Below are 14,699 nucleotides of genomic sequence, written 5' to 3'. Positions count from 1 at the left end.
TTTGCCATGAACAATGAAATTTTTTTTTTTGGAGAAATGAAAAATAAGAATAAAAAAATCAAATTTCTTTTCTTTTGAAAATCGGGTTTTTTTTGAAAAAAGGTGTGTGGGGCGGTTATCTCTCTCTCACACACACGTACACAAACACATTCGTTCTACATTCGAGCCGCCAAATCAATTTGGTTAATGTTTTTGTTATTATTAGCCTTTAGCATTATACATATTTATCTTCAAGCTACCAAAATTATTCTTTATTTTTTTCTCTCCAATTCAATTCAATGACATTCAAGGGGTCAGGTCATATTTGATTATATTTGTTCACCCATTGTTTGTTGTGTGTACCCCGTTTCTTTTTTTTTGCAATTCTTTCCACTGTGTTTAGGTAACGAGAAAAAAAATATTAGGTAGCTATTGTGAATATATAGCAAAAAAAAAAAATTTCATTCAGGTGGACCGATGATAATTTGATTCACACATTTTCGCAAATTTGAATCAACAAACACACATTCGCTCACACATGTTGTCATAAGTGAAGCCACATTTAGAAACAGATTTGACCCCTTCTGCTTTAAATTAAATTTTGTATGGATTGTATGACGGCCATTCAATACGAATGATGATGATGATGATGACCATACACATAAACTCGTATTTCATGGATCTATTTGTCCAAAAGAAAAATTTTCTTTTAATTTTAAAGTCAATCGGTCGATTTGAATGATTTTATTTGCAGAAAAAAATAAGTTTTTCGTTTTTTTTTTGCCGGATGAGAAAAAAGCGAAAATCACGTATATTTATTATATTTCTCACTCTCTTTGGGGTAAATCCAAGATTATTATTCAATGGTTACAAACATCGCAAAGAGAAAAATATTTAAAGATTTGATTTGATAGATTCAGATAGATTGATGATGATATGTAACGAAAAATCTTGATATTAGATAATACGATTACAAATTCGAATGTCGATTGTTGGTCAAGCCAATATTTATGGTGTATGTGTGTGTGTTCATAGAGCATCAATATATTTATTTTCAGGTGTTCAGGATGATTAACACCTGCAATATATTATATATTTGCAAGTGTGTGTGTGTTTTTTTTTGCTTTCCAACCATCATGCAATAACACCACTTCGTATACAAACACACAAACACACACAGCAGGGGTATTAAGAATATGAAAACTCTCAATTATTTCAGTTGTGTTTCGAGGTTCACACTTTTTTCTTGTTGTTATATTATTATTGGGCAACAACATAAGTAAAAGTTTTTTTTTCTCATTTCATTTCACGCCGATCACAATCTTTGAACAAGATTTTTTTCCTCTCATTCTTGTTGACACATATGTTCATCTTTCTTTCTAAAAAAAAACACGCACATACAATTAGAATGGTCATCATGTGGAAAAATCATTTATTTAGATAGCCAGTGGAAAGAATTTTCATATGTACACACAAGAAAAAAAAATTTATAAGAATGAACAAAAAAAAAGATTTTTATCCAATATTTGTTCTATATCCTAAATTGATGGCCGTTGTTGAATAACAGTACGGATATGATCATTAATAGGTTTTGAATATGAATTGAATTTTAAATGATTCAGATTTTCAAAACGATAATCCAAATCAATCGTTTTCATTATACGTGAACGTATAATGTCATTTGGATCGACATTGACATTCAACATTGACGTGGACAAATCATTCGTTTTGGGAATAGAATTCATTTTATTTTTATTTTTAAATAAAAAATATGACAAAAAAAAATTGTTCAATTTTTTTCTTTTATATTACATATTATAATTTAAAAAAAATAATTAAATTAGAAAATTTCCCAAACTTCTTCGAATGCTGAACAAATTTTTGTACATGCAAGTGCAGCTGATAATGGATATTGTGAAATGGATACATCGTATTCGGTATAATCCACCTGAACATTACCATGAGCCATTGCACCAATTACAATGACCAATGGTTGATCATCTTTGGGTACTAAATCTTTTGGTTTGATCAAATTCGAACATTTGAATGAAGTGCCAATTCTACGACATCCAACGGGTAAATGAGAAGTGATTGGATTCTTTATCACTCTCATTAATTTATCAGATGTATTTGTTGCTCTAACACTAAGTTTATGTAGCAATTGTACCATTAAGAATGCAAAACGTTTAAATGTTCGAGGAACTCTTGTTTGTGGATTAATTTCAATCAATACATTTTGTTCAGTGTGAACGTATACTTGAAGTAGACCAGCACGATTCAAAGGACTATCGAATAACATTAATAAACATTGATGTAAAATATCAGGACGGCAAAACATTGGATCTTTTTTGAACTTTTTAATTAAATTTTGATGATCATCAGTGTTCAAAAGTTCAAATTTTTGTTTATTTTTAACCACTTCTAAATTGGCACGTTCCAAAATTATAATCAAACGTTTTGATTGATTGGTAACATTCTTGAAACGTTTAGGATTGAATATTTTATCTTTTGATTCGGTCACATTTTTCATTGAATCAGGATTATCATGATCATAATTTTGAATCGTTGTTGTTGGTTGTTCATTTTCGCCTGTTTCAATATCTTGTCCACCAGAATCGTGTTGAGCATCATCATTGTTGTGATCATCATTAAATTTTCGTTTGAAATTTTTTGATTTATTGAATTTTTTAATCTTCTTTTTGTCCATTCTTTACACACAAAATTATTTTGAATACAAGAATAATGTGAAAAATGAAAAGCAGAATATTCAATTTTCAAAATAATAAAAAAACACGTGTGTGTTGGTAGCAAACGCGTTCAGAAACGACGTACATAAGGTTGAAAATTTAAATTTCAATTTTCGCGGCCAACAATATTTGTGATTTCTATATAAAATCATCAACAAAACATACGTATAGTATTATTATACAGGTAAGGTAAACTATTTTATTGATTCTATTATTTTTGCATCAAAATTTTTCCAGAACATATATAGAATTCTAATCATGAATAACTTTAAATTCAAAACAATGAGTAAATAATAATTTATATGAAAGTTGATCCATAAATAATGAGATATACGCTTGTTAAACATTTGAACGTATGAAATGACTGATGAAATCGATCGGTAATGGAAAGATTATAGTTGAATTTTTTTCCGCCGAAATTGTATTCAACGTTTGTAGATATCGTAATTGTAATGCCGCTGGACTTTGGGCAATTACTTCGGCAGCTTCTTTCAAAGCTCTAGCCGATTTTTGTTCACCTTCAGCAGCAATAACTTTAGCTCGAGCTTCACGAGCAGCTTCAGCTTCAGCAGCCATTGCCCTTTGTAATTGAACAGGAAGTCGAACGTCTTTTCTATTAAAACAAAAACATTAATTTCATCCTATTATATCATAATTTCATTATATCTTACATTTCTACACGTTCTACTTTGATTCCCCAAGCACCAGTACATTCATCCAAAACAGTCTATATATTCACGTAAATGGAAATGAAAAAAAATATCAAACTCATTTATTGAAGTGAAATACCTGCATGGAATTTGAAATTGATTCACGATCCGAAAGAATTTCATGAAGATTATGTGTACCCAACATATTTCTCAATGTTGTCTGAGCCAATAAACGAGTTGAATGATGAGCATTCTCAACATTGGCAACCGAAACCGTTGCATTATGGACACGATAATATACGACAGCATCGACTGAAACTGTTACAGAATCTTTGGTCAATACTTCTTGCGGTGGTACATCAAATGTCAATGTTCGTAGATCAACTTTAGTATAATGTTCAATACAAGGTAAAATGAAGAAAATTCCTGGTCCTTTAGCACCACCATGTAATAATCGACCCTATGATGATTTGAATTAAGTTGTAGGTCAACGTAAAAAACAATGATGTATAATCATAATACATACCAATCTAAAGATGACTGCTCGTTCATATTCCTGTACTACTTTGATGCAAAAGAATAATGATAATGGAAATGTACAGGCAGCAATACCAATGGAAAACAATGTTAATATGGCTCCACAAACACCTTGACTACTGTCATTTTGTTCACCAGCTATAAATAAATAATCATCATGTTATGATTTATTTATTAAATAGAGATTAGTTTAAAAAAAAAATCCAAATCAAATCAAATCAAATCAAACCAAACACATCCACAAACACATACAAAACAAAACATATGATCACTTGCCTTCAGCAAAATTAATTTTCTGATTACTATCCTGAGACATAATCTTCAATCATATGATAATTTTTTTTTGTTGAATTTAAATTACAATAATATATATTCACATGAATAAAACTTATATCAATCGAGTTTTGAAAATGTTTTTTTTTTGTTATTGGTAACGCACTGCAACTCTGACACAACACCGTTTGATTCTGTTTGACAAACAAACATTAATATTCTGCAGATATTAAACTTAATTTTTCTTTTGTGATGATAAAAAAAATTATATTTAATAGCAATGTTGATATTGGCATTGACGTTGTTATGGATCAGGGAATACTGAAAACAAACTAAAGTGTATATGCGTATTTTTTTCCTTTGTATCTTTATAATCACATTTTTTACTTTGCCTGCTCATCTTACCTTATTCATTATTTCGATTCTTATGACTTTGAAAAAAAAGTTATGCAATTCAAATAAGAAAAAATTGTCATGATATAAACAATTCTATTGCAAGAATAATATGTAATATATGGTTACATAGCCAACACTATTTATTGATTGATTAATCGATAAATTCGGTATAAAAATTTCATATTCTTTAATAGTATTATTAGTAGTAGTAGGAGTAGTGGTAATAATTTGACAATTTATTCCGGCCGTCATTTTTTACCTTTTGTCATTTTGAAAGTAAATTCAACATTTTTCATTCATTCATTATTCACTTGTTCGATATTTTTTTTTTTGTTGACACTATGGAAACGTCTTGTTGTTTTGTTTTGTTTTTTTTTCAGTTGTCAAAAGTACATTGCATATACGGTTCCTCTATATTTAACATTATTTGAACCCAGTTTAATCATATGTCATTCATATTCATATCGATTTTGTCATATGAAAACTAATTAACTTTTTTTAATTGATGTTAGATTAGAAAAAAAAACACATTATTATAGCAAATGATCGTAATTTTTATTAGATTATGTTATTCATCCAAATACAATAGAATTTATGTTAGTAAATCTTTTTGATCAATTTCTGAAATTCATAAAATTGAGCCAAATCATTTAATAAATCTTCGGAAAGATGGATATGTTCTTTCTTTTGTTCGCCAGGTTTTAAATGTTCATTCAGCTTAGGACATGAATTAAGTAATTGTTCACGTTTATTTTCGAAATTTTTACCAATTTTTTTCAAAGATTCTTTATATTTTTTTTCACTCACAGTCAATGGAACATGACGTTCCATTTGATTTTTCATTTTTTCCATACATTCGATAAATTCTTCGATTTCCTATATTTGAAAAGAATCGATTGATGTTGTAATGAAATTTTAAAAACAAAAAAAAGTAAACTTACTTGATTCATTCCTTTCGACATTATTGTATTCCAATTTTTTTCAAAATAAAGCATGAAAATATTTTCGTTTGAAAAATGAAAAATATATCAAAGTAATTGTTCGTAAAGAACGTTACAAAATATTTGTCCAATAATTTTGTCATCAAAATTCGAGATTGAATTATGTTTGATGATAAAATTAAATTTTCTCACTCAGTTTGATTGCCCAATTTCGTAAAAAAAAATCAATCTTGGAACACTATTGATTGAATGGAACTCATTTTCCATAAGAAAATGTATCAAAAACTACTAACGAGAGTTAATTTATCCGGGTTATTTTGTACATAAATTTTTTGAGAAAAAAAGAAAATTGAAAAAATGAAAATCAATAAACCTGGCATCATAAAATAAAAAAAATGAAAGGAAAAAAAACATTGAGTAATACTTGAACCTTGAGGCTGAAATTTTTCATCATAGAAAATTGAAAATTTTCCTTATTATCATCAAACAACAAATAATGAATTCGTTTCGAATTTTATTTTCCTTACATGATTTATAATAATAATACAATAATATATACAGTTGTTATTTATTTAATGATGATCGGACAAATAATATTAAAGGTTACAATTATTGAAAAAAAAATTCCAAAGTAAAGGTGAAGCAAATATTATTTTGAAATGATGATGATGATCATGCATGATATCCAATAGATGTCACAATTCATCATCACCAATTCATAATAATAATAATTGCATCTGTGTGTTTGATTCGATTTTTTTTTTGTATTTGATCTGTATTGTTGTCTGTTTTTTTTTTTGGTGTGTATTAAATCTCCTGAACTATACACACACACACATACACATGTAGAGTGAATAAATGTAGTTAACTGTATATTTATCTCTTTCTATATGTTTATTTGATGTGATGGCATGGCTTATTTAAACAAGCAAAAATTGAATTTATCATCACATTTTTATATCACCATCATCAATGGATTTTTCTGTAGATAATAAAAATAATAATGTTTAATTGAATTGAACATCAATTATAAATGATCAATAATCGAACGAAAAAAAAAAGAATTCACAGAAAAAAAACGAATAAGTAAAGATAATAATTTATATAATTTATATCAGTGATCAATGATGGTGATGGCAACAACAACATTGTCTTCCGAAATATCATCATCATCATCGACATCAGCACGGGAAATTCATCATAATTTTTATGCAATTAACGAAAGACCAGTTGATGACATATCATTAGAATTTTTTTATAAACCACATACAATCACATTATTAGTTGTTTCTATAATAACCATATTTTATTCGGCTTTTACTCGTGATGAATCTTCATTGGAAAATAATATCTGGTCCGGCATCCTTTGTTTGGTCTTGTTCTTTTTGGTCATTTCATTGTTGACCTTTCCGAATGGACCATTTACACGTCCTCATCCTGCATTTTGGCGTTTAGTGTTTGGAATAAGTGTTCTCTATTTACTTTCATTAATCTTCATATTATTCCAGAATTATGAGACTGTCAAATCAATCATGTACTGGTTCTATCCGGATCTCAAACATTTTCATATTGATTCTGAAAAGGTAATAATAAAATGAATCGAATATATACCGATGATGGATAATGATGATCGAATTTATAGCAATATGCTGTCAATTGCAGTGATTTAACATTGGAACGTTTCTGGGAACATATGGACGTTTTTGCTTTAGCACATTTCTTGGGATGGGTATTGAAAGCATTATTGCTTCGTCATTATGGTATATGTTGGACCATTTCGGTTACATGGGAAATTACTGAAGTTGCATTCGCTCATTTATTGCCAAATTTTGCCGAATGTTGGTGGGATTCCTGGATCCTTGATGTACTGATTTGTAATGGATTGGGCATATTCTGTGGCATGTTTATATGTCGTTTGCTGGAAATGAGAACATACAAATGGGAAAGCATCAAGTATGTAAAATAAACAATTACCTCATATAGTCATTACCCCTATAAATTTTATATTACCATAGAGATATACAATCTGCATCAAAAAAGATACGTCGAGCTATATTACAATTTACACCAGAATCATGGACACCAATTCATTGGTTTGATCCAAATTGCACATATATGCGATTTCTGTCCGTTACACAACTAGTCATATTTTGGCAACTGACTGAACTTAATACATTTTTTCTTAAACACATCTTTGAAACGCCACCAGCTCATCCACTAAATGTTGGCCGTATTGGTTTGATTACATTGATCGTTGCACCATCGGTTCGTCAATATTATACCTATAGTACGGATACTCGTTGTAAACGTGTTGGAACACAATGCTGGGTATTTGTTGCCATCGTGATCACTGAAACATTGATTTCGATCAAGTTTGGTCTTAGTATATTTGCTCAAGCTCAATTATGGAATATTTTCATATGGCTATTGATTCAGGTAAATTCAAATGAATTAATTAATCAATTAAGATGGATTTTTCAATTTATTACCTTTTCTTTCATTAATCATGATAGTTCGTAATGAGTATATCATGTGTATCAATCTGTGTTGTATGGGCCAAATACCGTTGGAATCATGTCAACAATATTGTCGAAGAATATTTCATACGATCAAAAGATAATTTTCTCCAAAAATTTGATCAAAAAATTATTTACGATAATAATGAAAAGAAAAAATACTCTTGATTAATTTATATGAATTTTTTCAAATTATTAAGACTCATATGAATTGAATGATTTTTAGATAAAATTTTTTTTTATTGATGAAAATTTGGCGCTCATCATTAGATTGTTATTGTTGAATAACTTGTTATGTATGAATCGATCGAATGTTTTTTTCATTCGAATACATTCTCGGCATGTGATTTGTATATTGGAGTGACAACAATGAATTTTTCACTTTTAAAAGTTTCTTCAAAATTATCACATTATGGATTTTTGACGAAATATCGTCATTTTCAAAATGTGTTCAGGAAAATTCATGATCAAAATGTTTTCAACAATAAAAATAATGATGATAATGATAATCAATTGATTTCATTATCAAAAGAACTTGATTCGATTCCCAAGTAAGAAAGATTTTTCACTGTAATTCATAAACATTTATAGATGAATTTTTTCCATTGATAGATTAAATGCACTAGATACAATAAATGATGATAATGTTCAATTCTTGAATGAAATTCGACCTGTGTTGAAAAAATCATTCAATCTTGCTGCTTATGTGAATGTTTCCGATACTTTACAACAACTAGTCAAATTAAAAGTTGATTTATCGATAATTGAAAAAGATGATAAACTTGCCTCATTCATTGTTCGTTGTGATTTTGAGAAAGATATCCAACCATTGTTGATGTTTTTATTGGATAATGGACTGGATATCAGCCAAGTGGGTGATGTATTGACTTTGAATCCATATCTATTCACGGTAAATTTTCATAATTTATAATTATCATTCATATATCTATTGATTTTTTTAAAAAAATCATTATTTTTTTTAAATTATAGATTCCATTAGAAAATTTGAACATTCTCATTAGCTACTTTAAATTTCGTAGATTTAGTCCTCAAGATATCACCTTTTTTTTCCTTAAATGTCCTATTGTATTTAATTTGAAAATACAAACCATTGATCAACGTCTTGCTGATTTGGGTCAAGAATATCGACTAACTGCTGTCAATATAAGACATATTGTACGACAACATCCACGAATCATGTTGATGAAAAATCATCACTTAAAGGTTTTTATCATTTTAATTGTCAAATTTTCTAGCTAATAGTTGGTTTTTTTTTTTGTTAACAGAAATGTACGTTTGTGTTTGCTGAACAAATGGGTTTCAAATCGGATGAAATTAAATCATTGCTTTTAAAAAATCCGATTCTTTGGACAAAACAAATGAAACAAGCATCGAAAGATATGTTACTTTCATTCGAATATGTGAATACAACGATGCAAATAAGTCATGAACAAGTGTTAAATTTTCCATTGATATTATTACGTCGTGTACGTTTGATACGTGTTCGTCATCTTTATCTCCAATCATTGAATCGTGATCAATATGATCCTAATAAACCATTATATGTTCCACTAAGTGCCTTTTTTCAAATAGATGATTCACAATTCTGTATTGAATATGCTAAAACCTGTGTGGATGATTTCAATCGATTTTTAAAAACAATTTAAAAGATAATGTAAATGAATTTGTTTTAATAAAAGTGAAAATTTTTTTTTTTGCAAAACCAAAAAAATTAGATTTTAATTTCATTTTAAAAATAGACACAAACACAATTGAATTAGATCATGTTTTTAAGCAATACATTAATCTTGTCTTCACGATTACCAAAATCACCACCTTCAACATAATGAGTAACCTTTTTACGCCAACCACCACGTGGATTATTCAGCTTAAAATGCCAGAAAAAGTTATTGGCATACTTGAAGTTTGGTCCAACCGTGTAGATTTCATGAATCAAATCTTCCATACAAATGATACCATGTTTTCCCAATTTTTGTTCAATGACCGAATTGTCGGTCAATGGGATTCGTTGTCCATTAACTTTACCGAAACCACGTTTATAGATTAAATCACGAATGTTTTTCAATGATGGATAACCCCAAGTGATATATGGTTCGGCTATTCGAAGCATATTGATGGTAGCTTTGTTTAGTTTGACAAATACACCGTTATTGATTTGTCGCAATCGGAAAAGTTGAAGAACTTTTCTTGGTTTTGGTGGAACACCATTGATACTATTTGTAGAAAAAAAAATTAGTAAAAAATACAATCAGTAAATACTATGAAAATGTATTACCCTCGAATTCGCATGACGAATGCCAATTTGGCTTCTGGAGGAACATAGAAATTGCCCTTTTCTCTTGCTTGACGTTTCATTCGGATTATATCTCGTTCTTTTTGTCGATATTCTTTGACATATTTTTCTGCACGTTTGAAAATAAGGGCTTTTTTAGCCTGGCGATCTTTCCGGTATTTGATTGTTTCTAAAATCGATTTAGCTTTCTGTTCTTCACGTCGTTTGCGTTTTTTGAGAATAGTCTCAGGAACAGTAGGCAATTTGCCTGTTGAAGTTGGTTTTGCTTGACTATTTGACATAATTTTTTGAAAAAAAACAAATTAATAAAAATTGAAAATAAATAAATAAAAGCTTACGTTTGGGTCATGTTTCGGCTTCAACGTGTTGTTGTTGTCCGGAAGAAAGAACTAGTGCAGGAAAGTGAGAAATAATTGAGCATGCCTTATTCGAAGCACGATTGGCAGTGTGGCATGCTTCAAATAACGCATGCTCAATTATTTTAAATGCTGTTCATAAACAATGTTTTTCATAATTTAATGTTTCTGATGATCATCGAAAATGTCTTCAAGATTTTTACGACAAATTCTTAATAATCCTAGATTACCAAGTAGAGATATTCCAAAATATGTTCGAGATAGAGCTACTGGTACGTTGACAGTTGAACAAAAGCCAACACTTGTATGGCTATATAAGAAAAATATAATTCGAAAAAGATTCGCAACATTTGGAAAAAGTTCTGGTAAGTAATTATTGATAAATTAACTTTGACAAAAATTTTTATCAATTGCCATCTATTTTAGGTTTAAAACCGGGTATTTGTTGGCCAAGTAAAGAGGAATTACAGTACATGAAACAATTTGACGCTAAATTCGAGAAAAGTATCGAATCAATGCGTGAGAATTTATTGCAAACTCAAAAAGCTGAACAGGAAAAACGAATCAAACGAGAAAAACAGATTGTTGCTAATCTGAAAAAATTACCGAAAATGAAAGAAGAATTTTGGAAAAACTATCACAATTTATTTGAAAAAATCGAAGAGGAGAAATCTAATAAAGAAAAATTGATCCAAGAAGTACGAGAATATCTGGGTTATGATATCGAACCAAATGATCCACGTTTTGAAGAGGCATTGGTCAAAAAAGATGAAGAAGCTAAAGCAGCAATTCGTGCTGCACGTAAACTAGAGAAACAAAAACAACATATGGAAATGTTACAAGCATTAGTTTCGGAAGCATTGGAGAAAGAAAAATCCACCACAAAACCAACAGAAGAAACAAATAATGAAAGTTCCAATTCCGATTCAAAACCTAGTCAATAATGATATTTTTTGTAATCAAAATTATTGTCATAATATATAGTAAATAATTATGATTGAAACTTTATTATGAAGCTGGCAAAAATAAATATTGTCAAGTTGATATTGGTGCATTTATAAAAAAAAAATTAGGAAATCCAATCAATCAATCACCATTTAAGATCAATTAATAAAAAAGTGATAGTTCGAATAAAGTGTTTGATATTCGTACTGCCATTCACATTAATCTATAGTTGATAAATGTGGCTCAATTAGGAAAGTGATTTATCTTCAGGAATCATTGGCGATGTAACCGGTGTAGTGGCCGAATGTTCTGCATTCTTAAGTGCATCATCAAAATTGGTTGTACTGTTACTTCGAGATGCAATCTTGGTCTATAGGAATTAAAAAAAAATAGCTAGTAAGAAAAATAATTTTAATTTAATGAAATTTTACCTTGACATTAGTAACAGCATAGCCAACTTTTTCTTCAAATGATTTAAAAGCATTCGTATTTTTCACTTCACCTAATCTACGAGCTACGGAACCAAGTGTTCCCATCACTGAAGCTTGACCCATTTTGACTGCTTCACTTGTTTTCTGATAACTATAAATATTGAGATGGACGAAAAAAAAAATAAATTCCAAAAAAGAATAAATAATATATACAGAGAAATTAAATGGTCAATTTGATTATGAAAAAGAATTCTATTTTTGAAACTAAAACTTTATGACTATTCTGTTTTAAGAATGAACGCATGCAATGATGGATTATTTTATTATATGAATGAGAGAGAAGCAAAGAAAAAATATTTGAACATTTCATCACATACGAGGGAGCTGTTGATAGTTTGGCCATAAATCCTGAGCTGTATAACATATAGTTTTTTGTTTTGTTTTGTTTGTTTGCATGAAATCAATAAATATATATAAATATAGGAGCAAAAGCAGAAAAAAATTAATTCACATTTAGGATTAACAAAAAGTCCGCGAAAGTCGGAAGATGTAAGAATTGAAAAATTCTTGCCATTTAAAACAAACAAAAATAAACATACGCTGTACTTTCTTGAATATTTTTAATGCTGCTTTCCATTTCATCACGAAATTCTTTCCAAACGGTGATTCCTAATTTTCTTTTCAATTCATTTGAACGTTTTATTTTAGCCGTCAATACTGTACGCAATGTTTGTATTTCCTCTTCGGTCTTTGTTTTGAATAAAAAAAATGAATGTATTAATTTGATTTGTATTTAGTGATTATTGTGTGATTAACAAACCTTGGCCAATTCTTTTCGCAATTCTTCTTCGATTTTGGCTCGTTGTTCGGGATCTGTATACTGGTCCAAAAGCTCATTGCCTGTGAAGCAACAAAAAAAAATGAGATAATCAAATTTATTTCAATGAAATTCGATTAGATTAATTATGATTGTGAATTTATACTCATTTCTTCGATCTCTTCAGCGGAAGCAATACGTCTGAATGCTTCACATTTTTCATGATCAATCGAAGAATCATTCATTTTTAATGTAGTTGAAATTTCATCATAATCAGTAGAATCTGTTTCATCAAAATGATTGGATAATAATGATGCTTTATTATTATCAGTATTCTGTTGATTAATGTTTCGTTTATTGGAATTTTTTTTATTAGCCATAGCAATATGTTTTTTTTTTGTTAAATTTTAAAAACAAACGTTATAATTAATGATGATGATGATGATCCACCAAGGAATAAGTGTATCATAAACTAGGTTGTCGCCGTGTCGATTCGATGACTAGTAGTATGATGTTAAATGTGTAATAAACTTCCACTCATCATAATAATAATTCCTCACACACATACACAAATATACGGACACACAATGGCTCCTCAATCTATCATTACGGTAAGCCTTCTTGTCTGTTGTCAAAACATTATTATAAAAGAAACCACAAGAGAGACTGTAGAACCTGTCTCAACTTACAGGTGTATTATACCTGCAGTATAGTGGAAAAAAAACCACCGAAAAGGTGCAATAGGAACTTGAACAACGATTTTTTACTTGTTGTTCAATATAACATGATGATTATATTTTATCATCATCCTTGTCCTTGTTCAATTAATTATATCATTTTCGAAATGATGTAATTGAGCCAAGTATCGGATGGTTTTTTTGAAAATTCAAACATTAATCAGGAATTAAGATTAAAAATTTTTTATAGACAGAAAACTAAACATTTCAAGAGAATATCAATGACATGATAATGATGACACAAACATCATCAATGTAAAAATCGAATAAAATATAATCATTATTCATAGTACGAAATTCAAAATATTGTATTAGTCAACAATCATACATAACATACCGGTTTCAGTGTCCAAAAAATGATCTTCATTATTGTCCATCATTTTTTTTCTTTGTATTGTTGTTGAAAACAAATTGTCCAAAAAAATAAAAACAATGGATTGAATCGAATGAACGGAATGTGAAAACAACACAAAATGAATGGTAAAATGAAAAAAATAAGCAATCAAAGGGATGATGATGACAAACAGAATAAACAAATAATAAAACAGAAAACTATTATGACTGTGAAATTAATGAAAATTAATGAAAATAAATCACAAAAAAAATCCCGAATTATTAATACCAACACCATCAAAATCAAGCAGTAGCAACATCAACAGCAGCAACAACAACAACAGGGCTGAATCATCATCGCGATATGCTGCTGCTACGCACAAAAATTATATAGCCGTACACATAATACGTATATGTGGATTTTTAAATTAATTTAACCGGTATTATTATTATTGTTTTTAATTTTTAAACAAATAACATTTTATTTCCATTATAATCATCGTTTTCCATCATTATCCTTATATATTTATAGTAAATGTAGAAAATATACGATGTAAAAAATACCATTGGCATCTGAAATCCATATAAATAGTTAGTGAATACATAAAGCTGAATAATTGACCAATCAGTAAAGAAAATAAAACCGGAACCAAATTGGATAGGATTCAAGCGTTTAATTCGAATTTGATTGTTCAATTTTTGATTTGCCATATAGAAACCAAATTGT

General features: G+C 29.0%; 8 protein-coding genes across 12 annotated transcripts; 3 read left to right on the top strand and 5 right to left on the bottom strand.

The window, feature by feature from the left end:
- Positions 1 to 1,705: 1,705 nt before the first annotated feature.
- LOC124491934 (ribosomal RNA small subunit methyltransferase NEP1) lies at positions 1,706 to 2,798 on the bottom strand. The gene has a single exon (XM_047054662.2). The coding sequence runs from the start codon at positions 2,684 to 2,686 to the stop codon at positions 1,820 to 1,822; it is 867 nt and encodes a 288-aa protein (XP_046910618.2). The 5' UTR covers positions 2,687 to 2,798; the 3' UTR covers positions 1,706 to 1,819.
- Positions 2,799 to 2,909: 111 nt separating this feature from the next.
- Positions 2,910 to 4,487, bottom strand: LOC124491935 (band 7 protein AGAP004871). Its single transcript, XM_047054663.2, has 5 exons — positions 4,190 to 4,487; positions 3,903 to 4,051; positions 3,516 to 3,836; positions 3,398 to 3,453; positions 2,910 to 3,339 (listed from the first exon to the last, which is right to left on the bottom strand). Exons 1-5 carry the CDS (start codon positions 4,227 to 4,229, stop codon positions 3,066 to 3,068), a joined length of 840 nt encoding a protein of 279 aa, XP_046910619.1. The 5' UTR covers positions 4,230 to 4,487; the 3' UTR covers positions 2,910 to 3,065.
- Positions 4,488 to 5,128: 641 nt separating this feature from the next.
- Positions 5,129 to 6,150, bottom strand: LOC124491741 (uncharacterized). Of its 2 annotated transcripts, none has more exons than XM_075735449.1 (3): positions 6,051 to 6,150; positions 5,524 to 5,808; positions 5,129 to 5,458 (listed from the first exon to the last, which is right to left on the bottom strand). In XM_075735449.1, the coding sequence occupies exons 2-3, from the start codon at positions 5,575 to 5,577 to the stop codon at positions 5,180 to 5,182; spliced, it is 333 nt and encodes a 110-aa protein (XP_075591564.1). In that variant the 5' UTR covers positions 5,578 to 5,808; positions 6,051 to 6,150; the 3' UTR covers positions 5,129 to 5,179. The 2 variants fall into 2 exon arrangements, with proteins under 2 accessions (XP_075591564.1, XP_046910394.1); XM_047054438.2 differs by having other exon boundaries at positions 5,524 to 5,811; positions 6,051 to 6,115.
- A 107-nt stretch (positions 6,151 to 6,257) lies between these two features.
- Positions 6,258 to 8,291, top strand: Pss (phosphatidylserine synthase 1 homolog l(3)77CDf). Its single transcript, XM_047056088.2, has 4 exons — positions 6,258 to 7,106; positions 7,166 to 7,476; positions 7,539 to 7,959; positions 8,037 to 8,291. Exons 1-4 carry the CDS (start codon positions 6,648 to 6,650, stop codon positions 8,205 to 8,207), a joined length of 1,362 nt encoding a protein of 453 aa, XP_046912044.2. The 5' UTR covers positions 6,258 to 6,647; the 3' UTR covers positions 8,208 to 8,291.
- A 22-nt stretch (positions 8,292 to 8,313) lies between these two features.
- Positions 8,314 to 9,771, top strand: mTerf3 (mitochondrial transcription termination factor 3). The gene is made up of 4 exons (XM_047056082.2): positions 8,314 to 8,590; positions 8,652 to 8,949; positions 9,030 to 9,263; positions 9,326 to 9,771. Exons 1-4 carry the CDS (start codon positions 8,334 to 8,336, stop codon positions 9,704 to 9,706), a joined length of 1,170 nt encoding a protein of 389 aa, XP_046912038.1. The 5' UTR covers positions 8,314 to 8,333; the 3' UTR covers positions 9,707 to 9,771.
- Positions 9,711 to 10,795, bottom strand: RpL7 (ribosomal protein L7). The gene is made up of 3 exons (XM_047056083.2): positions 10,692 to 10,795; positions 10,336 to 10,623; positions 9,711 to 10,273 (listed from the first exon to the last, which is right to left on the bottom strand). Exons 1-3 carry the CDS (start codon positions 10,700 to 10,702, stop codon positions 9,817 to 9,819), a joined length of 756 nt encoding a protein of 251 aa, XP_046912039.1. The 5' UTR covers positions 10,703 to 10,795; the 3' UTR covers positions 9,711 to 9,816.
- A 14-nt stretch (positions 10,796 to 10,809) lies between these two features.
- Positions 10,810 to 11,717, top strand: CRIF (growth arrest and DNA damage-inducible proteins-interacting protein CRIF). Its single transcript, XM_047056089.2, has 2 exons — positions 10,810 to 11,074; positions 11,136 to 11,717. The coding sequence occupies exons 1-2, from the start codon at positions 10,894 to 10,896 to the stop codon at positions 11,651 to 11,653; spliced, it is 699 nt and encodes a 232-aa protein (XP_046912045.1). The 5' UTR covers positions 10,810 to 10,893; the 3' UTR covers positions 11,654 to 11,717.
- On the bottom strand, positions 11,689 to 14,317 carry LOC124493039 (tumor protein D52). 4 transcript variants are annotated; one of them, XM_047056086.2, is made up of 6 exons: positions 13,977 to 14,317; positions 12,906 to 12,985; positions 12,685 to 12,833; positions 12,463 to 12,498; positions 12,086 to 12,236; positions 11,689 to 12,024 (listed from the first exon to the last, which is right to left on the bottom strand). In XM_047056086.2, exons 1-6 carry the CDS (start codon positions 14,017 to 14,019, stop codon positions 11,902 to 11,904), a joined length of 582 nt encoding a protein of 193 aa, XP_046912042.2. In that variant the 5' UTR covers positions 14,020 to 14,317; the 3' UTR covers positions 11,689 to 11,901. The 4 variants fall into 4 exon arrangements, with proteins under 4 accessions (XP_046912042.2, XP_046912040.2, XP_046912043.2 ...); XM_047056084.2 differs by lacking the exon at positions 13,977 to 14,317 and adding an exon at positions 13,069 to 13,572; XM_047056087.2 differs by lacking the exon at positions 12,463 to 12,498 and having other exon boundaries at positions 13,977 to 14,314.
- Between the last annotated feature and the right edge of the window lie 382 nt (positions 14,318 to 14,699).

Source organism: Dermatophagoides farinae, chromosome 1, assembly GCF_024713945.1.
Source record: "Dermatophagoides farinae isolate YC_2012a chromosome 1, ASM2471394v1, whole genome shotgun sequence".
NCBI classification, from domain to species: Eukaryota; Metazoa; Arthropoda; class Arachnida; order Sarcoptiformes; family Pyroglyphidae; genus Dermatophagoides; species Dermatophagoides farinae.
Note: the sequence above shows the minus strand (reverse complement) of the source record. Positions and strands in the feature narration are given on the sequence as shown.